Source organism: Mytilus galloprovincialis, chromosome 10 (assembly GCF_965363235.1).
Source record: "Mytilus galloprovincialis chromosome 10, xbMytGall1.hap1.1, whole genome shotgun sequence".
Lineage (NCBI taxonomy): Eukaryota > Metazoa > Mollusca > Bivalvia > Mytilida > Mytilidae > Mytilus > Mytilus galloprovincialis.
Genome location: NC_134847.1, coordinates 691,747 through 716,359, shown reverse-complemented (window position 1 = coordinate 716,359; position 24,613 = coordinate 691,747). Strand labels below are relative to the sequence as shown.

The following is a 24,613-nucleotide window of genomic DNA, read 5'->3' as shown; positions in this document are numbered from 1 at the left end:
GATACAAATCGAATTAGAATAGGATTGAGAATGGGATAATTGGGACCAGAGACATATAATACAATTGTAATGTATGTCTGTGTTGGGACAAATTTAGAAGGAAGCGGCTGAATTTGGATTGAATAAATGTTGTAACAAATTTTGCTAAAACAATAAATTCCAGAAATGATTCACAGGATCTGAATCAAACTTTTGATAAATTTTAATTGGGAATGGTCCTATCACGGAAGGCAGTAAATATTGTGAATGTGTGTCCTCGACATTATATAAGGGCAAACGATATATAGTAACAGGGGAGGTTATGATGTTGCTAACGTAAATTGTTATTTCACGATCTCCAAAGGTGACTCTTCGGGAAATAGATGCAGTTTTTGACTGATTTTTATCATTTAAACTGATTCAACTTGACAACGAGTCCATGGACCCCTCTTTTCTAAAATGACATTTTGTTTGATAACGTAAGCATATTATGTCACATGTATAACAATTTTCATAAAAACGTATATAGTGCATTTTTTTTAAAATTATACAGCAAAACATGACTTTTTTTTCTACATTCATGAACGTTTGAGAAATTTGAGTTGTTTGTAAAAATAAAATCTTCAAAATTATATAATATTTATATAACACATGAATTACAAATATTTTAACAAAAAACAGCTCGTGTTTATCTTTAAAACAAAAAAGTTATGTACTTCTATCGAAAGGAAAAATACGTCCACAAATTCGTATTTTGAGGATATATCTGAAATTTTAACCTCAATTTTCTCAAAAAGAGGCACATCAAATGTATCTTTTTTTATTAAAAATTTGATTTAATCAGGTAAAAAATAGCCTACATGCACATTTTTATCAAAATTTCAATAAGGAATCAAAACTGTATCGTATGCCCTTAATCGGTTCACAAATATTTCTTGTTTCTCGTATTTTTTCTTAAAATACACAGTCCTGACCAAACGGCTTTTTATTATTGCCAGGATAATATACTTCAGATTCAATACAAGGATGGATGAAGGAAGATTAAAACATTTAATACAAAAATTTAGGAAAAAGTAATGAATTTTTTTTAGCCGTTTCATAACGGTCAGGAGAGTCGAAGTTGTTCAGGTCAAGTTTTCTTACTTTTAAAATATTTTTCTCTTTTTTCTTTTCTTTTTTAAATAAATGCTGTCATCTTGAATGGCTCAAAATTTAAAACGAATCCTTGAAATAAAAATAAGTAATAAGCATTTTCATATCCGTCAGGACATTGTCAAGACATTTTGCATTTCATAGTCGAAGTTGAACAGGTCAAGTTTTCTAACTCTCAAAAATATTTCTTATTTTTTTTTTCATATTTATTAGATAATTGTTGTCATCTTGCTTGTTTCCAAATATCAAGTAAATCCTTTCAAGAATGAAAAAAAAGCATTTGAATATCCGTCAAGACATAGTCAGGACATTAGTGTAACCCACTGAGAAGTAAAATTACAAAAATACCAATCTGCAAGGTAAATTCAAATCGGAAAGATCTTAATAAAATGGAAAAAAATCCAAAACTTAAACCCATCTGAGTAATGTTAACTAACTGACATATTCCTGACTTTGCACAAACATTTCTTTATGTTACATTTAGAAAATGATAGATATAACCTTGTTTTATAGCTAGCTTAACCTAACTTATACTGGCGTACTACATTATAATCCTGATACCTTTGATACCTATGACAGTTGCATTGCATTTCATATTATTGACAACAATGTGTGAAAAAACAAGGCATAATACTAGGTAAAGTCGTTAAAATTGTTGGTTTATCAGTCAACATTGTACATGTGATATAATCTTAATTGCTTTTTAGTCGAAACGCGCGTCTGGCATATATTTAAAATTTAGTCCTGGTATCTTTGATGAGTTTATTTCCATAAAAAGCAAAACAAAAACGTAATTTCATAAGAAAAAAAAGAAGGAAGAAATACTTGACTGTAGATAGTACACACATTTGCATCTAATACATTTATCTTATAAACCTTGTGTTGATTTTACAGAATACAACGTTACAGAATATGATGAAAACCTTATCCGAATCGTCAAAGATACAAATGTGTAGCCAACTGATGTATTTAGACTGTCGTGTACAGCTATCTTTCTTACAGGAAAATGAAATGTCATTCTGCCAACAAAATTCAAAGGTATAATTCATTATAACTTTTTTAGATGAATGGACAATCAAGCTCAGTGGATCTATTAGAACTCTTAATAACAGAACCAATTATTATTAAATTACATTATATCAAAGTTTTTAGAAATTTTCTTTTCAATCTATGGACATGTTAATTTCTTGTGATTGAAATTATATGATTAGTATTTAAAAACTGTTAAATTTATTGTAGGAACCATTATATTGACATGGTTTGTCAAATGGCAAAGACAGCATGTCGATATATAAAATTTTGATTCTGGTATCTATGATGAGTTTATTAGTAAGCACTGGATCGATGCAACTGCTGGTGGAGATTTATTTCCCCGAGGGTATCACCAGCCAAGTAGTTGACTTGACCTATCATTGATATGTTCATAATTTTAAATTAACCGTTTGAAATTAAAAAACTTAGGGATTTCTACCTCAGGAATATATTACCTTAGCTATATTTGGCAATATTTAGGAATTTTGGTCCTCAATGCTCTTTAACTTTGTACTCTGTTTGGACTTTTAGACATTTTTTTATTCGAGCGTCACTGATGAGTCTTTTTTAGACGAAACGTGTGTCTGGCGTAAATTTAAAATATTGATCCTGGTATCTATGATGAGTTTATTTAAGTAAAGAATAGTGTACAAGAGCAATTTATCCAAGCCTTGGATTGAGAAGCTTTTAAGTCAAGAAGAAGTTCCGTTACATTTGATTGCCTTATTATATTGCTGTTCGAATGTTTAGTTAAATTTGGGTCAAATATTGTTTCATTAAAATGATACTTGGAGGAAAGAAAGATAGTTCACAAGACTGATTAAAGGAGTTGCTTATCAGCATGTTCGAATAATAATTCAGATCAGTATTAGACAGATGCAATACTGAAATAATATCACCAAAGAAACATGTATCAAGCTTATCAATATCTTTGCCAGACGCACATTTCGTCTTTTATAAGAATGACACAACAGTGGGACTCGAACCAGTTGCAAGGTCAAATCAAAATACAAAGTTGAGCATTTGCAACCCAAATTTACAGAAAATTGCACCCAATATACGCACATCATCTATGCTGGGGGGAAGAAAAACTTTATGTGTTTAGAATAATCCATCTTTAATTATAGTAAATTTACGAAGCTATATAGAGAACATACAATTATCTGGACATTAGACTTTTAATTTTTTTTAAATCTAGCTAACAATAATATACTTTGTTTATATTTCAAGTTTAAATTTACTTATCTTATACTAAATAGATATCAAAAGATTGATATGAGTGACAATGAGACACTCTCCATTCTAGTCACAATGTACTTTATATTTTAATATGCACAGCTGAATTAATTTCCCACTACTTTTTCAGAATTTTCGACCTTCGTTAGATTTAGTTCGAAACTTTTTGATTGATCGTGATGGCGACTTTAATACCTGGAGTAATGTTGTTTGGGAGAACAATGTAATAAACTACATGTATGTCATGCAGGCAGACACGGAATTCCTCAAGCTTTTCCCTGAAGACCTTATGTTTCAAATGTAAGTTTTGTTATTTAAGGATGTTCGCATGTAATGTTTTGGATTTTTTGTCAGATTTTCGGAATCCTCTGGGGTTGAAGTCATAAAACTTGGTCAGTACTTGGAGCACAAAAATCGTGCTCGAAACATTAAATCCAGTATTTTGATTGGCTGATTTTAGAATGAGTACAAATAACTGACTTGAAAATTTTATGACTGCAAGGCCTGGTTTTATCAATTTGAATACCTCAATAAATTTTTCCCATTGACCCACATTTTTCTTTTTATAAATCTTTTACATGTATAATTATAAGCCATCTGTAAAAGTCTTATATTTTTTTTTTATTATTTTGTAATAGTTTTGAGAACTTAAACTTGTCAATGATAAAGCTACGAAAAATTAAGAGAGATAAAATTGAGAATGGAATTTTCCCGCCAAAATTTCAAAGGCTAATATCTCTAAAACAAGCATACTGACCTATATATTTTCTTTTTGGTTCCTTTCTAATTGCTCTATGAATATATACTAGTGTTTTCAAAAATTGTTACTTTGAAACAGAGTAACGAACCCCCTTAAGTAATTCATGCAGCTCTAATACGTGTAGTATGGACGCAACATCATTTTCTTTCCTTGTTTGGTTGCAGAATATTTTTAACTTGGACCTCTTTAGTGTGTACCAAACTTAAAGGAGAGAATATGGAATACAATATCGATGAAGATGCAACATTTAAATTAATAGATAGATAGTTTATTCTCATAAAACCATGAAAGTACGAGAATACCCTTTTTTAATGTATATCTATAACAGTAGAATATGGAAAAGAGAGCAGAAAGATTGAAAAGGAATATTCAACTTATTTGAGTTGAAAATATACTGACAACACAATTGCAAAAACAAAACATACAGACAGTTGAGAACAGAATACAAAACTACAGACAGACAAACACGAACCTCTCCAAAAACCTGGGACGATCTCATGGGATTTGGATGAGGTAGCAGATCCTGCTCCACATGTACCACCCACATTGTTTTTCTTATGTTAGTGCAAACCTGTTGAAAGTATCGGCATTAATGCAATTTTATTTTACAAAGAAAATTAAAGGAAAAAATTGACACTATTTTATGATTATTATAAAAACACAGTTTAAAACCAACCAAATTAGTTTTCGAATTATTAGTAGTTAGTTTGATTAATACCTGAAGATTTGATGATTTCAAGACAACAAATTTAAGAACGTTTCAGCTGATTCCATTTGCCTTCTTTACAATTATGTATGCATTTTGAAAGAAATCATTTAGCTATATTTCTGAAAATAAAATAAAACATGATTTCTTTTGAGGTTTTTATTTACAAAATTTTACAAGCATCTGCAAAATAGCCCCTTTCTGTACCTTGTCCTTATGGATACTTAAACCTATTCAATGTTTGAGGTCTTCTTAAACTTTATATTATAAATTGTCTTTTGTGTTGAATGATCATTTCAGCTAGCGTGTGGAACAATCCAATATACTTGTATGGCATTGTTGAGTTAAAGAATTGGACATGCAGTAGTCTTGTGATTAAAAAACTCCAATATTCCGTCACTTGAACGGTTCTGAAAAAGCAATCAGGATTCAAGCATTTAAATTCCTCTTTGTAGGTTGAAAAATACATCAGATGGCTGTAAAGAAATTAAAAGTAAACACTTACGACAGGTAGTTCGTGAAAAACTTAGCAACATATTAAAAAAAAGTCAAGACCCTCAAGAAAAATCTGCAGCCATTCGGTTATTACAGTCTTGTGGGGGAAATCTCAAACATTTGGAAAAATATGCTACTGATGCTCAGGTAAACAAAATAAAGTAAAATATATTACATAATGATATAACCCAAGATTATTCAGATATTTTTCATTTCGATTAAATTAACATGTGTTTATATAAAAAAAACTATTGTATTATTTGTTTAAAACAGATATGTTCATATGTTTTCATTGCGGTAAAGTGATTACATGTAGTATTCAGATAATTTGATTATGGTGACAAAGCAGTGTTTCAATATTTTCTTGGGTGAAATTAGGAAATATGTCTGTACCTATTTTTAGGTTGGACATACAACGTTGATTTAACTGTCGCAATTTGATTTTACCTGAAACCTCATATGAAATAAATAATTTCCATTTAAGTGAATATTTTGGCTTTAAAATGCCATGAATTAAAAGCATAATTAACTCAATAACTGCCTCAAAGTCTTTGGCATCTAAACTATGTGACGTCATATGTTTACTCCCGATTTCAAAATACTGGACACATGTATACTGTTCGTACGCTTCTAAATGATTATCAATTATAATTGATTGAAGTATTGATAAATGTAAGATTTTGGAACATATATGAAAAATTTAGAAATTTAAAATGGTAGCTTTTCCTGAATAACGGACTGTTAGAACGTGGAATCTAATGCATCATCATATTTGTCTAAAAGTTATCGTTTCAAATGATCGTCATTAGAAATAATTATTTGTATGTATTTTTAAGTTCATTATTTTTATTGCTCAAAGTTTGGTATTGTTCAGCTATATTCTTATTGCAGTAAATTCAGTAGTGTTCAGCTCTAATTTTATTGCAGTAATTTCAGTAGTGTTCAGCTCTAATTTTATTGCAATAAGTTCAGTAGTGTTCAGCTCTAATTTTATTGCAGTAAATTCAGTAGTGTTAAGCTCTAATTTTATTGCAATAAGTTCAGTAGTGGTTAGCTCTAATTTTATTGCAGTAAATTCAGTAGTGTTCAGCTCTAATTTTATTGCAGTAAATTCAGTAGTGTTCAGCTCTAATTTTATTGCAGTAAATTCAGAAGTGTTCAGCTCTAATTTTATTGCAGTAAATTCAGAAGTGTTCAGCTCTAATTTTATTGCAGTAAATTCAGAAGTGTTCAGCTCTAATTTTATTGCAGTAAATTCAGTAGTGTTCAGCTCTAATTTTATTGCAGTAAATTCAGTAGTGTTCAGCTCTAATTTTATTGCAGTAAATTCAGAAGTGTTCAGCTCTAATTTTATTGCAGTAAATTCAGTAGTGTTCAGCTCTTATTTTATTGCAGTAAATTCAGAAGTGTTCAGCTCTATTTTTCATTGCAATAAGTTCAGTAGTGGTTAGCTCTAATTTTATTGCAGTAAATTCAGAAGTGTTCAGCTCTAATTTTATTGCAGTAAATTCAGAAGTGTTCAGCTCTAATTTTATTGCAGTAAATTCAGAAGTGTTCAGCTCTAATTTTATTGCAGTAAATTCAGTAGTGTTCAGCTCTAATTTTATTGCAGTAACTTCAGTAGTGTTCAGCTCTAATTTTATTGCAGTAAATTCAGAAGTGTTCAGCTCTATTTTTCATTGCAATAAGTTCAGTAGTGGTTAGCTCTAGTTTTATTGCAGTAAATTCAGAAGTGTTCAGCTCTAATTTTATTGCAGTAAATTCAGTAGTGTTCAGCTCTAATTTTATTGCAGTAAATTCAGTAGTGTTAAGCTCTTATTTTATTGCAGTAAATTCAGAAGTGTTCAGCTCTATTTTTCATTGCAATAAGTTCAGTAGTGGTTAGCTCTAGTTTTATTGCAGTAAATTCAGAAGTGTTCAGCTCTAATTTTATTGCAGTAAATTCAGAAGTGTTCAGCTCTAATTTTATTGCAGTAAATTCAGAAGTGTTCAGCTCTAATTTTATTGCAGTAAATTCAGTAGTGTTCAGCTCTAATTTTATTGCAGTAAATTCAGTAGTGTTCAGCTCTAATTTTATTGCAGTAAGTTTAGAAGTGTTCAGCTCTAATTTTCATTGCAATAAGTTCAGTAGTGGTCAGCTCTAGTTTCATTGCAGTAAGTCGATTAGTATTCAGCTCTAATTTTTATTGCAATAAGTTCAGTAGTTTTCAGCTCTATTTTTATTGCAGTAAGTTCAGAAGAGTTCAGCTATGACTTTTTTTGCAGTAAATTTATTATTGTTCAGCACAAATTTTTATTGCAGTAAGTTTAGGAGTGTTCAGCTCTATTTTTATTGCAATAAGTTTTGTAATGTTCAGTTCTTTTTTTCTTGCAGTAAGTTCAGAAGTGTTAAGCTATGACTTTTATTGCAGTAAATTTTTTATTGTTCAGCTCAAATTTTTATTGCAGTAAGTTTAGAAGTGTTCAGCTCTATTTTTATTGCAATAAGTTTTGTAATGATCAGTTCTTTTTTTCTTGCAGTAAGTTCAGAAGTGTTAAGCTATTACTTTTATTGCAGTATGTTCAGTAGTGTTCAGCTATATGTTTATTGCAGTAAATTCAGTAGTGTAGAGCTCTATTTTAATTGAATTAAGTTCAGAAGTGTTCACCTGTATCTTTATTGTGGAAAATCAACAATGCTGAGATATATTTCCATCCTGAAAATCAGTCATTTTTATTATGTATATTGCGATAATTCGGAATATCTCTTAGCCAGCTGCACGGATAATGATAAATTTGACACAGTTAACTTAAAATATCAAATTACATACATAAAAGAAAAGGAATCGCGGTCCAACATTTTAGAAGGGGGGTAATCAAATAAAGAAAAGTATTGATAAATGTAAGATTTTGGAACATATATGAAAAATTTAGAAATTTAAAATGGTAGCTTTTCCTGAATAACGGACTGTTAGAACGTGGAATCTAATGCATCATCATATTTGTCTAAAAGTTATCGTTTCAAATGATCGTCATTAGAAATAATTATTTGTATGTATTTTTAAGTTCATTATTTTTATTGCTCAAAGTTTGGTATTGTTCAGCTATATTCTTATTGCAGTAAATTCAGTAGTGTTCAGCTCTAATTTTATTGCAGTAATTTCAGTAGTGTTCAGCTCTAATTTTATTGCAATAAGTTCAGTAGTGTTCAGCTCTAATTTTATTGCAGTAAATTCAGTAGTGTTAAGCTCTAATTTTATTGCAATAAGTTCAGTAGTGGTTAGCTCTAATTTTATTGCAGTAAATTCAGTAGTGTTCAGCTCTAATTTTATTGCAGTAAATTCAGTAGTGTTCAGCTCTAATTTTATTGCAGTAAATTCAGAAGTGTTCAGCTCTAATTTTATTGCAGTAAATTCAGAAGTGTTCAGCTCTAATTTTATTGCAGTAAATTCAGAAGTGTTCAGCTCTAATTTTATTGCAGTAAATTCAGTAGTGTTCAGCTCTAATTTTATTGCAGTAAATTCAGAAGTGTTCAGCTCTAATTTTATTGCAGTAAATTCAGAAGTGTTCAGCTCTAATTTTATTGCAGTAAATTCAGAAGTGTTCAGCTCTAATTTTATTGCAGTAAATTCAGAAGTGTTCAGCTCTAATTTTATTGCAGTAAATTCAGTAGTGTTCAGCTCTAATTTTATTGCAGTAAATTCAGTAGTGTTCAGCTCTAATTTTATTGCAGTAAATTCAGAAGTGTTCAGCTCTATTTTTCATTGCAATAAGTTCAGTAGTGGTTAGCTCTAGTTTTATTGCAGTAAATTCAGAAGTGTTCAGCTCTAATTTTATTGCAGTAAATTCAGTAGTGTTCAGCTCTAATTTTATTGCAGTAAATTCAGTAGTGTTAAGCTCTTATTTTATTGCAGTAAATTCAGAAGTGTTCAGCTCTATTTTTCATTGCAATAAGTTCAGTAGTGGTTAGCTCTAGTTTTATTGCAGTAAATTCAGAAGTGTTCAGCTCTAATTTTATTGCAGTAAATTCAGAAGTGTTCAGCTCTAATTTTATTGCAGTAAATTCAGAAGTGTTCAGCTCTAATTTTATTGCAGTAAATTCAGTAGTGTTCAGCTCTAATTTTATTGCAGTAAATTCAGTAGTGTTCAGCTCTAATTTTATTGCAGTAAGTTTAGAAGTGTTCAGCTCTAATTTTCATTGCAATAAGTTCAGTAGTGGTCAGCTCTAGTTTCATTGCAGTAAGTCGATTAGTATTCAGCTCTAATTTTTATTGCAATAAGTTCAGTAGTTTTCAGCTCTATTTTTATTGCAGTAAGTTCAGAAGAGTTCAGCTATGACTTTTTTTGCAGTAAATTTATTATTGTTCAGCACAAATTTTTATTGCAGTAAGTTTAGGAGTGTTCAGCTCTATTTTTATTGCAATAAGTTTTGTAATGTTCAGTTCTTTTTTTCTTGCAGTAAGTTCAGAAGTGTTAAGCTATGACTTTTATTGCAGTAAATTTTTTATTGTTCAGCTCAAATTTTTATTGCAGTAAGTTTAGAAGTGTTCAGCTCTATTTTTATTGCAATAAGTTTTGTAATGATCAGTTCTTTTTTTCTTGCAGTAAGTTCAGAAGTGTTAAGCTATTACTTTTATTGCAGTATGTTCAGTAGTGTTCAGCTATATGTTTATTGCAGTAAATTCAGTAGTGTAGAGCTCTATTTTAATTGAATTAAGTTCAGAAGTGTTCACCTGTATCTTTATTGTGGAAAATCAACAATGCTGAGATATATTTCCATCCTGAAAATCAGTCATTTTTATTATGTATATTGCGATAATTCGGAATATCTCTTAGCCAGCTGCACGGATAATGATAAATTTGACACAGTTAACTTAAAATATCAAATTACATACATAAAAGAAAAGGAATCGCGGTCCAACATTTTAGAAGGGGGGTAATCAAATAAAGAAAAGTGATTTTTTTTTCTAATGTTCAATATTCTGATTCAGAAGTATGTTTAATGATACTCTTTTTTGTAATCTTTGTATGATACATTTATTACTAGTACCAATATGTCCATAATGCAATTCTGTTAATTTCCTAATGTATATACTTTTTAGAAACTTTTATTTATAGATACATCTGTGTTAACTGTTCAAAAAGGCAACAGTAGTATACCGTTGTTCAACTGCCATAAATCAATTAAGCGAAAACAAATCTGGGTAACAAGTAAAAATAAGGAAAACATGTTTTAATGGAAAACGAGCAACAGAAGTTTTCACTGAACTGCAACAAATACAAACACAAATATACATAGAAACGGATAATTTGAAAGCCACTGTCATAAACCTGACATAGAATGATACATTTTAAGAAAAAAAATGGGTTCATTTGGGGGGGGGGGGGGGGGGGATTTCCTCGTAATTTGGTAATTTTGTTATTTTACTTCTTTTGAACCTAGTTTTAAGGCTATCAAAACCTTCCTGTTATATTGCAATGCTAAAAATGCCTCTAAAATGACACCATTAATTTACATAACTAGATAATATAATAGAACATTGCAAAATGTAAACCACAGAATAATAGCGAACACCTCCCATAAATTTACGACAGTACACTAAGACACCTCAAACGGAGGTTTTATTCGCGCAAAACACCCAGCTTATCAACGCTACAAACGTAACTTATAAATTTGCGACGTTAATATAGATTTAAATACATAATCTTGATTATAACTGTGGTTGATCCTAGATTTTAGATAGTTTTGACAGCACCACTGCAAAAGTGTCCCCTAGAGATAAAGCAAAAATGAGAAGAATCTTAAAGACCGAGAAAGCTGATCCATCCTTGATGACAAAAGATGAAATTGTAAGGTAAGCTTAACATCTAAATAACTATCTGATCCATCTTGATGAATAAAAAAAAAAGCTCTTCGAACGAGTTATTTGGTATTTAAAATTTTCTGTCTGTGATACTTTTCTTTTAAAGCTACATGATTCTGTCAAATGATCTTTTTTTCTAGGACTGTAAACTGATACTGCATTTTTTCTTTCTCGCAAACAGATAAGGAAGTATTGACATATTTGCAGTGTCAAAAGTAGTGTTATGAAATAATGAAGGACACACATTTTTTTTCTTCATTAAAGTAGAAAATCAACATGTTAAATATGGGATATGATATTTTATTTTAAGCCGATGATCCCCTTACCTTTGCAAACGTTTGCATGCGCCTTTCTGAGGATAATCAGCACGTGTTTGATTAATAAAAAAAATCTCTATAACAGGTATTCTTCGCTAATCATGAACGATAAGCAGATGATGAACCGTCTTAATACAACTGCATTAGAAGAAGCCATTTGTGTCCTTGGTGATAAGATTAATGATATCAATCAGGTAAAATATATATATCTTCAATTATAAAGCTATTGGGTCAAATATATAATTGGATATCATTCCAACACATTTTTACCATCCCTCCCAGCAAGTTCCACCAAAACCAACAGAAGAAAACCGTACAGTGATTATAATATCTCATAACATTTTATGGCATTTGTAATAATTTGAGAAGAACAGACACTTTTAAAAAAAACATATAATCTGAGATTAAGATATATAATATCTTTAATGGTGAAACAATCACAATAAACAGAGCGGTAATATCTTTAATGGTGAAACAATCACAATGAACAGAGCGATTATATCTTCAATGGTGAAACAATCACAATGGAAAGAGCGATTATATCTTTAATGGTGAAACAATCACAATGAAAAGAGCGATTATATCTTTAATGGTGAAACAATCACAATCAAGAGAGCGATAATATCTTTAATGGTGACACAATCACATTGAACAGAGCGAATATATCTTCAATGGTGAAACAATCACAATGCATAGAGCGATAATATCTTTAATGGTGAAACAATCACAATGAACATAGTGATAATATCGTTAATGGTGAAACAATCACAATGAACAGAGTATGCTATATTTTTTCAATAAATCTGATATTCCCGCTTTCCAATACATGACCCAAACACGTGAAAGGCAGCAGTAATGTTCTTTTTTTCATAAGCATTGATAGATAAAGATTCTCCAACACGACAAATGTATACAGAATTATCCCCGACAGTCGTTTGAATTCGCAGCACATTGTAAATCAGTTAAAAGATATAAATATCGAATATTCACCTGATTGTCTTTTGTTTCTTATTTGCGTAATTGAAAAAAAAACCAGTTTTTAGATGTCATGTTTGGTAGTAGAATTTAAGATTTGTATTATCTTTTTCCTGAATAATGTTTTTTTTTGTCTTAATAATTTTCTGACATTTGAGGAAAAAAATATTTGTTTTGTTTTATTTACTTAGGCAAGAAAACTAAAATCAGTTCTAACAAGATTGAACAATTATAACGATCTGACAGTTTACACAAAAGATAAAGTTATATGCTTAAAAAAACTTCTAAGTACTTTGTCTCCGAGACAAATTGCAAGTTTACCTAATGGACCCCTTGGTGAGGCTATTGATGATGGAGCTCTGATTGATGTCACGTTTTCCTGTCAAGTGGTAAGTAACTAAATAGGGTGACTTATATTACTATACATTATTTTTAACCGGATTTTCGACAAAAATTTCAGTTATTCATTTGGGGATGTACGGCGTGCGGGCGGCTGCCAAACTTGTCTTGTTCTCGAGTTATCATTCTTAAAAGATTGAAAAATGATGTTTTCAGTCATATCCGTGTATTTACTCATGAAACGTTCAAACCAAGCTTTAGAAATTTAAACATGTTTGTAACTGATGACAAAATTGAGTTCAAGTTCAATAATGTCGATTTTCACTTTTCCTGTTAAGGAGTTATAGGTGTTGAAAGATTAAAAAAAAATGTTTCCAGTCATGTCGTTGCATTTACTCACTCATGAACTGGCATTCAAATCTTAATATGTTGCTAACTATAAAGTTGTAGCGAGTGAGCAATTTTTACATGCAGCAACGCAGTAGTCCCGACATTGATCTTTTGGTTCCTACTCTAGTTCTGGTGCACAGACCCAAAAATAAACCATACAAAATCCGTGTCGTGTTTACATGTAAATGTAGCGAGATATGAAACTGGTTAGGCAAATAATTATAGAGCCACTTGATATTACATAAAATCTGTTTATTTCTTTTAAATTATAAAATGTAGTTACTCGTTTTTGATTAAAATGATAAACATAGCATTTTAGATGTGATTATTTTTAATTCGTATCAATTGAATTATAACAGGCAAGAACAGTGCTGAAACAATACTTAACATATGTTACCAAACCAAATGTGAGTATTATTGTTATGATGTTCACATTCAATAGGACCTTTACTCATATTGGAATTTTAATCTGTAAATATTTAAATAATATTGCTTACCAAATGGCACTTAGTTCATCAAGAGGATTGGTTCCATATTTCGTATAATAACTTTATTTGTATGTTTCATTACATTATGAATCAAAGCGAGATGATAAAGTCGAATACCTTGATAGCAATATGCATTTGAAATGAAAAATAAATCAACATTTTATCATGAATTTTGAGTGTCCGGATATAGTTTTTTAATTCATGTAAAGTTTAAAAAAATGTTGTCAACTAAGCACGAACCAGTTTAAATGCATAGGGATGTGGCTATTACTATAATATAATAAATTGTGGGTGGCTACATTTTCTTAAAATGATTACTAAAATGACCATTATATATATCATATTATAGGTAGTTGGGGTCCAATCTTCTCATGTGTTTAAATCTTGAACCCTGATATTAAGATACACGTTCATGGAATACTTATTGGCTATCAAATTTATTATTTAATCTCAATGACTAATATATTCAAAGAAAGAAATACATCTTTTGATATGAATACCTTTTCCCTGTATATGTGGTCATATTAATAATGTTTTATGATTTATTCCATACACTGTTAAACTTTATTTCTATTTCAACCCAAGGGTGATATGAGTTCTGCGGAATTGCTAGCGTTACCACCAAGCGTCAAAGTATGCCTCCGTGCACGTGATATAGCAAAAATTCCAGCTATTCAGCTGACAATGGAAGTTATTAACAATTTTACATCGGAATTTGAATCAAGAAACTTACAGGCCCCAGATTCTATGATAAGAAGGCTCATAGGAAAGGTATCTTATATTTGAAATTGTTATATCAACTAAATTGATTTGAAAATTAAAGAAATAAGAGACATATTAACAACAACTAAACATATTTCCAAAACATGTTTCGTTGGTATCAAACTCAGTGCTGTACACGTTTGTTTGAAGACGTATGAATCTTCATAAAATGTGTTTTGAAAAAAGGCAAAAACTGTATTTCTCACCATGATTTTAAATAATTGACATTTTTTATTTAAAAAATCAAGTGTTCACGGGAATATTGATAAATTATAATCAACATCAAAACCAAATGAAGTATTTCTGCATTAAATTTGTTTTTTGCCGTTCTCATGTTAGGTGTAACATTGGGTAGATATTATCAGACTGTTAATATGTACTGCTAAGGAAATATATAATTACGTGTATCTGGGTCCACAGAACATTTGATATATTTTTTTGGTATGACCTAGAACAGTTTCACTGTCCATTGTCAACAATATTGTCAAATCTTAACCTTTTTTTGTTTAATTTAAGGTGAAAGGAGACAGTAATATCATAGCTGCACTTGCAAAAACACCACTTGGTAAATTTATACCATCAGCTGTGTTGCGTAAAAGTGTAGACATGGGACAAGAAATAGCTGATCAGTTAAATTCTGGAGAACCATTGACATTTCATGTAGGCTGTAAAAAAGTAGGTTGGGATTTTTAGAAAATACTAATTTGAGAAATAATTACCAGAGAGTCGACACTCTTCCAGTGAACTGTTTTTCAGTATCACCAGCCAGATATTTCGGTACCGGGATGACAAAATTTACTGAAATTGCTAAAAGATATGAAAATCATATTTAATTATAGCATTGATTTAAAATAGGTATGTAATCGTACATGTCTTGCCTCAAATACTGAATAGGAGTTTTTTGGTTACTAAACGCTCTTCAACTTCTTCTCTAGTTAGCCCTTTTGGTTTTTGAATCGAGTGTCATTTATGAGTTTTTTGTGATAAAACACGTGTCTTGTATAAATTGTAATCCTGATATCTATGATAACTTAATTTCAAAAGTTTAAAAATCTGTTTTTGCACCTACTTAAAAAGATTTCATAATAATCAATTAACACTCCTTGCAAAAGAAATTCAAAAGTAGTGTACCAGCATTAACAGACATGCCATTAGTATATATGCTTGTTGTTACATTGTTTAAAATTAATATTCATATATATAGTATAAATCATTCTAGATTTGAAAATAATTCAATGTTTTTCTTTTAAATTAAAACTTCTATTAACATTGTTGTATTTCATATCTAATTCAAAAATATATAATTTTTTTATCTTATAGTTTATGTCAGTTGTTTTCCAATAGTGTGGTGTGGATGAGCTTTTGATTTTGCCATATAATTAGAATTTTCGGTTTTCAATTTCCCTTTGAGTTGGTATATTTTTTTTTATTTTTTTTTTATTACACTTTTAACTGTATTACATCTAATTAGGACTGAATGGTCGTCTGTTTTTTTTAACTTAATTTCAATGTAAATGTAGGTATGCTCAACGTTGTAGGCAAATTATCTGTATGGGGAGTTAACAAGGACAATAGGACCACCGACTGCAGACAATCTAAACTGGACAACTGGGGTATACAGAGCATTACAGGAATCTAATATCCTCAGTGGAATGCCTTTACGTCATCTGAAAAACATATCTGATTCACAGATTTTTGAAGTAGCAGATGCATTCCTTGCATCAAAATGCATTACAGGAAACCAGGTAAAATATTGTTAATATTTATTAACAAAGATTTGTTTGTCTATTGACTTGATTGCTTTTTGTATTCCATTCTATGCCTAGCTGGAACGAAGAAAAATGTTTATTATGATCATGATGACAATTTTTTAAAAATGTGTATTTTTGTATATTTGTTTCCTCAAAAATATGTCAATCATATGCAGCAGATGACGGGTGGCTTCTATATATGCTGTCCCAAGGTTGGTGATCTAATCCTTTAACTTATTACTGGTATGAAATTTCAATAAATAAAGTTCAAGGTCAAGGAGTTTCATAAAATGTAGCACATGCACTTTACCTAACATGATGCTTTCTTTATTTCAGAAAAAAATTATTCTGCAGAAGTTTTTGTCTGTTCAACAAGTGAATGCGACTACAGTGACATCGGAAGATATACAAAATATGGACCCACAAATATTGTTTAATCAAAAGTATAATAATTAAACAGTAATCATTTTGTTGGGTCAAGTTTTTTAACAGAATTTAAATATAAAAAGCCCAAGAAATATAGATATGATACAGTATTACTTACTTTTGGAAAGGGTGACCAATGTTAGGAAATGGAATCGCAAAAACCAGACAGTTAGTGAACCAAGCCTCACCATGAATAATGACATGTATTTTGTTACGTTTTCAGTCGATGTTCTTGAAGTTGTTACAGAAACTGAGGATGAACATTGTCGAAAGTCACAAATTCAAATCACAAATTTAATGCTTTACTATGAAGCTCCCTTTTATAATACATCGCCATGTATTCTATATTTTATATACACAATGTCGCCTCCAAAGCTTTTTAAATGATAGGATTTGAAAAATCGGTATACTTCTATCGCCTTAAAAAATAGCCCTAGTGTATCAAAAACCACTTTTTCAAATATGGAAAGCATTTGTGAATTAAACCTTGTAGTTATTGAAACAGAAAACCACGCATTTATATGGTTAAGATTTAGTGATAAGATGCGGCATCATTTAAGAAAATTTGACTTAACAAAGCATTATGTGAGGAATTCTGATTTTTAAAGATTCAAAAATCAAAAGATAAAAAGGTTGAAAATTAACATTCATTCATCAAACATTAAATGGCAAAAAACAATATTCTTAAAGTTTGAAGAATAACTCTGAATGATTGGTGTGTACCGCCTCTTTCAAAAATATTGTTCTATTTCACGGCAGTCTTTTTTTTATTAGTGGAGGGAGCTGCGGTGCTGGAAGAAAACCATTGACTTTTTGAAGGAAAAACTTACTATCTTAGTCAATTAAGATGAGAGTCAGGGCATCTATATATATAGCTACCAAGTGCGGTTTCGAGCTTACAACCTCGGCTTTGACGCCTAGTCTAGTAGTACCGTATTTCAAACACTTGGACTACCCGGCCATCAAAGACTTAAATGAATCTTTACACAGTCTTCACTCTAAATCACAAGTTCTACGGCCATGGCTTGTAAAATTGATCCCAGGATTGTAAAATTCATCTCTACCAGCCAACAGAGACCAACTATAATTTTCTTAAAGTTAAGATTCGGGCTTGTGGACTCAAAAATATAAATGTGTAGTTTGAGAGTGCTAAAATTTAGGATTTTTTTGTAAATTTATTTTTTATTTTCAGGCTACAAAAATGCAAATTATGGTGACCTTCTACTGTTGTCTGTTCTATGGTCCATTATCAATTTTACATGCCATTTCAAATTTTCTTTACAATATGCAAAATGCGTATAATATGCTGCTACTACGCATTTTAACAATAATGGATATTTCTTTTGAAACATGTGCAAAAACTCACAATGTTGTATGCCAATTAGTGTTGTCAACTTTTTTCGATGTACCTAAAATTTGATCATATTTATTTGTCCTAAAAATAAAGTACAATGTTGGATTTCTAGTCTGGCAGACGATACATGAATTCCTGTTCTGCTTATTATCGGTTCGTGTTCCTATTATTGAGTTTTAAGCAGCTAATATCATTAAAAAATATAAAATGTTCTAATTTGAATCTTAGTGCTCCTAGAAAAAAATAGAAAAATTAAGATATTGATTAGAGTCTTGGATTATTCATTTACAATTATATATACAAATGCTCTACAATCTGATTTTATGATTTTTCATGTACTAAGATTTAATAATAATCTATTCTTCTTGTTTAAAGGTGTTTTTTTTAGCTTATAAATATTTCAAAATTAAATTGCAGAAAAACATATATCTTTTATCAACAAAACAACCTCAGCTTATAAAGGATTACGACAAGGAATCCCAGGCAAATGCCTCTTTTACATGTTTCTTCTTCTTGAAATTAGATTACAAGACTTAGTGTTTTACGTTTTCAATATTTATGTAAATTTTAAAACAATTAGATCAATTTTTAAAAACATGTTGTGCAGAGAGAGTGCATGTTTACAAATTGATACCCTGAATGAAACCCTCCTTTGTCAAATTTAAGTCGAAGTATTTCAACTGTTTCAGTACTGCTTTGTAAGGGCGCCCTTTAGAGGAAACATTCAACATCTTAACCAATCTAACAAGCTATCTTCTTGGTGATTATCGAGAGCATCACCTTTAAAATTGATAGCCAAATTACGATAAAGTTACTTTTTTTTATTTTACAGAGAAGAAGAATTGGCAAAGTATGGAGTAAATCATATTGATGACATTTGCAGCGTAATTGCTCGAATAGACGTTTTACAAGTTCCAATGGGAAAGATTTTTCAGAAAGCTCATTTCTGTACTACATGCATGGTATGCAATTGTAAATGGCTTAATTCTAAATACTTTCCGTATCTGACATTGTGAGATTTTATCTTTGTTTTTTTCTGAAGTTAAAATTGAGTACTTTTAACAAATGCATTTTTTCCGCACTATCATCTTCAATGTTCAGTGGACCGTGAAAATTGGGGAAAATCTCTAATTTGGCAGTGAAATTAGAAAGATTACATCAAAGGGAACATATTTACTAAGTTTTAAGTTGATTGAACTTCAACTTCATCAATAACTACCTCGACCAAAAACTTTAACCTGAAGCGAGACGAACGGACGCACGGACCAGAAAACATAATTCACATAAATGGGGCATAAAAAGTATATCTATAAAAAAAAAACACAGAAGTAGAACCGGTGTACCCAGAAAGATACGCATATTATAAACTGAATGGATGTTCTGTCTATTTATAATGGATACAACTATACAATTCATTTACAATATCAATTTATGAATTGGTTTGTTAGGTTATGCCTTTGAATGTGTATATTTATTACGGTTTCCTCTCTAGAAATTTTTTTATGAACAAAGTGTCCATTATGGTTAGATTACGTTTCTCCTTGAAAGTTATTCAGAAGCCATTATGTTTTAGTAGATAGTTGTTCAAATACCTCTAACAGACGGCCTCGAATATGTTCCATTCAACATTTCCACAGTAATACTAGATTGATAAATAAATACAAAACACAAAATTTAATACTGGTATCTTTGATTCGTTTATTAACAACCTCTTGGTCGATGCCACTGCTGAGTTCTAATTCCCCGGGGGTATCACCAGCTCAGTAGTCAGCACTTCTGTGTTGACATGAATTATCATTGATATGGTCATATTTATAAATTAACTGTTTACAAAACATTTTAATTTTTGAAGTACTAAGGCTTTTCTACCTCAAAATAGATTATCTTACCTGTATTTGGCAAAAAGTTTGGGAATTTTGTCCTCAGTGTTCTTCAATTTCGTACTTTATTTAGCCTTTTTAACTTTTTTGGATTCAAGCTGATGAGTCTTTTGTAGACGAAACTCGCGTCTGGTTAAATACAAAATGTAATCCTGGTATCTATGATGAGTTTATCTAATATGACATCAACGTATGCAATCTGATATCAATTTTATTATGCAATGAACAACATGTCGGCTGTACCTGCTAAGTCAGAATCTACGCACTTTTCTGTTAACCTGATATTACTGACTTGATCGTTTTCGTTTTCGAGGTGCTCTCTTTAGTGTTCTGACGATTGTTGTTAGTCTTTCCCTTCTGCGTCTCAATCTTCACAAAAAATGTGATAAACAAAAACACAAAAAGACGAGATAAATTCAAATAGAGGAAGGCCTTACAAGTTTACATCATCAAATGTGGAAATCAACGACTCTAAACTTGGTACAGACATTTCTTCAGAGTAAATGGCAAAAACACATGAATACATCGTACAATTAGCATCTACTGTGAGTTAAAATAACAGATGCCTCTACGAAAGCTGTTAGTTTGTTATAAAGATAAAGTTGAAAACTTCAAAATTGTTTTGAAAAAAATTGAAGAGGCCAATTGAAATACAAAGAATAAGAGCCTTTGAGGACCTAAAATTTCTAAAATTTCTAAATTTACAAAATACTGCTTGGTGATATATTCATAAGTTTGAAAATATGCATTACCAAAAATGTATATATAACAATAATACATGGCACTTAGTACGAAACACAAAATTGAACAGGCATATATGGTGGTTTATTATTTCTCGATAGCTGCATTTTTTCATAGTACATTAACTGATAAGCCTCAGTAAGTGTAATGTAAAGAGTTGATGTTATTCATCATGTTAATGAAGTGATTTGGTCATTTTAGGATGCTCCATCTTTATCTATGGACAATGTCACGGATTGTGGAGCTCTTATTTGTGCCTTACCTTTAACCAAATTTGATCGACTTGACGATGATTCGTTGACCCAGAATGGTGAGGCACTTGCCGTTAAGTGTCAATGGGGACTACAGAAAAGGAAAAAGATTATTAGCTTAGCTTTACAAAGGGGACTTATGTAAGTTCATAGGTATTCGTAGGTTTATACACAATATTGTGAATAAAACAGATTGATGAATTAGATCTCAAACGATAAATACAAATAAATGGGTGTTCAAATTCTGAACCATGTACAATTTATTCACATGTCCCATCACAAAATCAAAAACAAATAACTTCCCGGATATTTGATACATATTGAAACGTTTTCAAAATGCCAATATGGTCAAAACCTATGGTTGAAGCGTTATTTAATTGATGAGAACAAGCAAGTAAATATATTGTCTTCTTTTAAACATTAATGATACAAACTGTGTTGTTAAGGCACTACATATAGTACTTAAGATAATATTGAAATTGACTTTTTTCCAGAAATTCTCCAAATGCCATGACAGATGTTGACATAATGACCCTTAAAACGCTGATAGCTGATTTTACTCCTGACGATTTGGATGAGATACCAGTGGTATAGTTTAAACATTGAAACGCTTATATACAATAGATAATACGTAGTCTGATACAATGATTACACACAACACAAACACGTTATGATCAATCTACATTAGATAGACACTTATATTTTATCTATTATGCGGAATTAGAATCAAAGACACATCAGAATACACTCAGTTGAAGAGCTATAATGTCAAAAAGGACCTTATATCCAATAGGTTTGAAACGTAATAAATCATAGACAGAATGGCAAAGGTTTCTGTTAAAAGTAAAATAACAAAATACCGAACTCGAAGGAAATTTAAAAACGAAAAAGTCCTTTATCAAACACACTGAACAAAGAGAAAACAACTTTATTTTTTTTACCTCGTCATGCATTATCTTGAAATAGAAAAATAGTTCATTAACCCGCATTTTTCATTTGATGTATCAGCTTTCAATAAATTATGTAATTTATCATTATCTTTGATGAAATGAATTTAGACAACAGTAGTTTAGTTCTATTTAAATCTCTTTAATTGATTAAGAAAAATTCAGACAACAAGCAGAACACTGCGAGACTTTCCACTCCGAAAAAAAGAGACCGAGGACTTCTCCTGCTATACATGAATTGCCAGCTGTTTCTATCTGCGCTCAGGCAAAATATCACAATCGTTAAAAATAATAGTTTACGTGACTATTATGTCATCTTCAGGTCTAAGACTGAGGAAATTTGTCGCTAGTGATGTATGGGTGGATGACAGTGTATCGTTCAATGGCGCCTCTAGTATATATTTTTACCTGTTTTTAAAAAGTTCCATTAATAATAGGCTTTCACATATTCAGCTTTTGACGTTCATGAAGAACATCAATCTAGAAAAGTGATTCAAACACTAAACATTTAACTGAGTTATTTTGATATGTCTGCGAAATTGGAATACAAACCTGTTTAGTTTTAGACCGACCCTTCGAGCTAGATATTTGAATTTCTTATCTTTTTTTAGAATGCCCAAGGCATACCTGCCAACTTTTCAAAATGCCGATGGCGGTTTTACGTGCAAGATGGCTCTTATAGTCATACAAAACCTTTAAGGGGGCCTTCAAACATATTTTAATGTTGTTTTTTGCCTTCTACATACTTTTACAAGCCTGTAGCCTTGTAAAATTGATAGTTTTGTTTAAAGTTGTGGACATAATTGCTCTCTTAAAATTTCCATTTGGGAGCCTCTATGGTAGAAATCCACCGCAAATAGTGACAGTTGGCAGGTAGGCCAAGGAGAACATTTCACCCTATCTGTTCACATAGTTATACAGGCTCTGTGTCACCGAGGCTGTCATGTAGCTAGTCAGTAGAGTTACTGACACAACGTATTTGTCAATAATTTGTGACTGTGACCATAAAACTATGCAGTGTCTATTTCAGCCGTTGTTCTTTATAATTTTGATGTTAAGTTGTTGGACATTGATTCCCTGATTAAATTGGGTTTTACAAGACAAGATTAAAGTTGCCAGCTGACTTTTAAAAAAAAAAATTATTTAAATACTTAAAAAATACTTCTACACAGACAACTAATACTTTTTATTATAGCAAGCTTTTGCATTAGCGGAAAGTGCTGTTGTCCAAGCCTTTAAAGATAGAGACAGTGTACAGGAGGCTAGACGATTGAAAGGGTTTAAAAGTGACTTTTCAGATAAAGAAAGAATCACCCAACAAGAAGGAACTCTCCATGTATTCAAAAAGATTATTCAAATCAAATTATCTGGCGTTAGCAGTCGTAAGAAACGTGACACATCAGCTTGTAAGTATATTGAAGAAATATTAAATAGCAATTTGGATTTGATATTTTGATTTTTTACTCTTAACACAATAATTACAGATTGTATCATTATGAAGTCGTCACCATTTGGAAACAAATTCCATTCTAAGGAATACAATTTACGATGCGTTTTAAATGTTTATCTTTCAAATGTTTCAAGTTTGCTTCTAATACATCTTCGTTGAAATCTTTACTCAGATCGAAATTAAAAAAAATATTTAATAAACGTTTAGCCATTTGAAGAAAGGTTTTTCTAGAATGTTGTATGACATAAAATATGATATTTTGAGAAGACCAAATTATTTTCCTCGGCTGAAATGTGGGTTAATATAGTTTTGCCAAATATTTACTATAAGACTTCTCAAAATGACCGTAATGTTTGAAACATACCTTCTTAAGAATCAAAACATTGACACTTAAATTAACCATCAAAGTGATGTATTATGATATATTTCCAAAAATTCATAAGTCCAGGTACAGAATAAGAAATGTTTCAAACTTTGTAAAAGATATCTGAAGCTCTAATACAGGGTGTTACAACATATTTCAATATATTGATGTTCTATTTATCATTGATACTAGGTCAAACTCGACAATATGTGTTCATTTTGAATTTTTCAGATACTTTGACCTGTGATGATTTGAAGTCGCTTGGTTCAGTAGGATTGCCGGCAGTATCAGAGGCTAATTTAATGGCTGTAAATGACAGTGAATTTCAGGACTGTTTGTTAACTTTAGGACAGGTCACACACTGGTTACCTGATCAGAAAGAAACATTGGCTCAAAAAATGATATCGGTAAGTTAAATGTATTGAACAATTTTTGTGCCCCATTTATGGGCATTATATTTTCTGGTCTGTGCGTCCGTCCGTTCGTTCGTCCGTCCGTCCGTCCGTCGGTCTGTCCCACTACAGGTTAAAGTTTTTGGTCGATGTTGTTATTGATGAAGTTAAAGTCCAATCAACTTGAAACTTAGTACACATGTTTCCTATGATATTATCTTACTAGTTTTAATGCCAAATTGGAGATTTTGCTCAATTTTCACGCTCCACTGAACATAGAAAATGATAATGCGGATGGGGCATCCGTGTACTGGGGACACATTCTTGTTATATATCAGTCATTTCAAAATAAAGTACAAATTCGGAATCTGAACTTTTCCAAAAAAAAAGTTAAAATAAATGCAAATTAATTTGAAAAACCAATAGCATATTGATTTGTTAATATTTTTTCAAAATATGCAATCTTACCAACACCTGAGAAAATTTTATTTCAAAATTGTGTGCCAGCTTGTGTTAGATTTTGTCCATCCTGTTACTTTTTTTAACTGATAGCAAAAGTGATAATAGAAAAGAAAATATCCAA

General features: G+C 30.8%; 2 protein-coding genes across 5 annotated transcripts in view; one reads left to right on the top strand and one right to left on the bottom strand.

Moving 5' to 3' along the window:
- LOC143049629 (catalase-like) overlaps positions 1 to 24,613 on the bottom strand; it is a 157,015-nt gene that overhangs the window by 96,357 nt on the left and 36,045 nt on the right. The window lies entirely within an intron of this gene.
- The window catches only part of LOC143049622 (uncharacterized), a 49,216-nt gene that overhangs the window by 14,369 nt on the left and 10,234 nt on the right, over positions 1 to 24,613 (top strand). For all 4 annotated transcript variants that reach the window (XM_076223217.1, XM_076223216.1, XM_076223218.1 and 1 more), the window contains exons 5-20: positions 2,026 to 2,169; positions 3,530 to 3,699; positions 5,321 to 5,507; positions 11,073 to 11,194; positions 11,606 to 11,714; positions 12,687 to 12,884; positions 13,584 to 13,631; positions 14,298 to 14,483; positions 14,991 to 15,149; positions 16,013 to 16,219; positions 16,562 to 16,668; positions 18,838 to 18,967; positions 20,828 to 21,018; positions 21,372 to 21,465; positions 23,020 to 23,230; positions 23,870 to 24,045. In XM_076223217.1, coding sequence (XP_076079332.1) covers positions 2,026 to 2,169; positions 3,530 to 3,699; positions 5,321 to 5,507; positions 11,073 to 11,194; positions 11,606 to 11,714; positions 12,687 to 12,884; positions 13,584 to 13,631; positions 14,298 to 14,483; positions 14,991 to 15,149; positions 16,013 to 16,219; positions 16,562 to 16,668; positions 18,838 to 18,967; positions 20,828 to 21,018; positions 21,372 to 21,465; positions 23,020 to 23,230; positions 23,870 to 24,045 — 2,439 coding nt within the window. The remainder of the gene's footprint in view (positions 1 to 2,025; positions 2,170 to 3,529; positions 3,700 to 5,320; positions 5,508 to 11,072; positions 11,195 to 11,605; positions 11,715 to 12,686; positions 12,885 to 13,583; positions 13,632 to 14,297; positions 14,484 to 14,990; positions 15,150 to 16,012; positions 16,220 to 16,561; positions 16,669 to 18,837; positions 18,968 to 20,827; positions 21,019 to 21,371; positions 21,466 to 23,019; positions 23,231 to 23,869; positions 24,046 to 24,613) is intronic.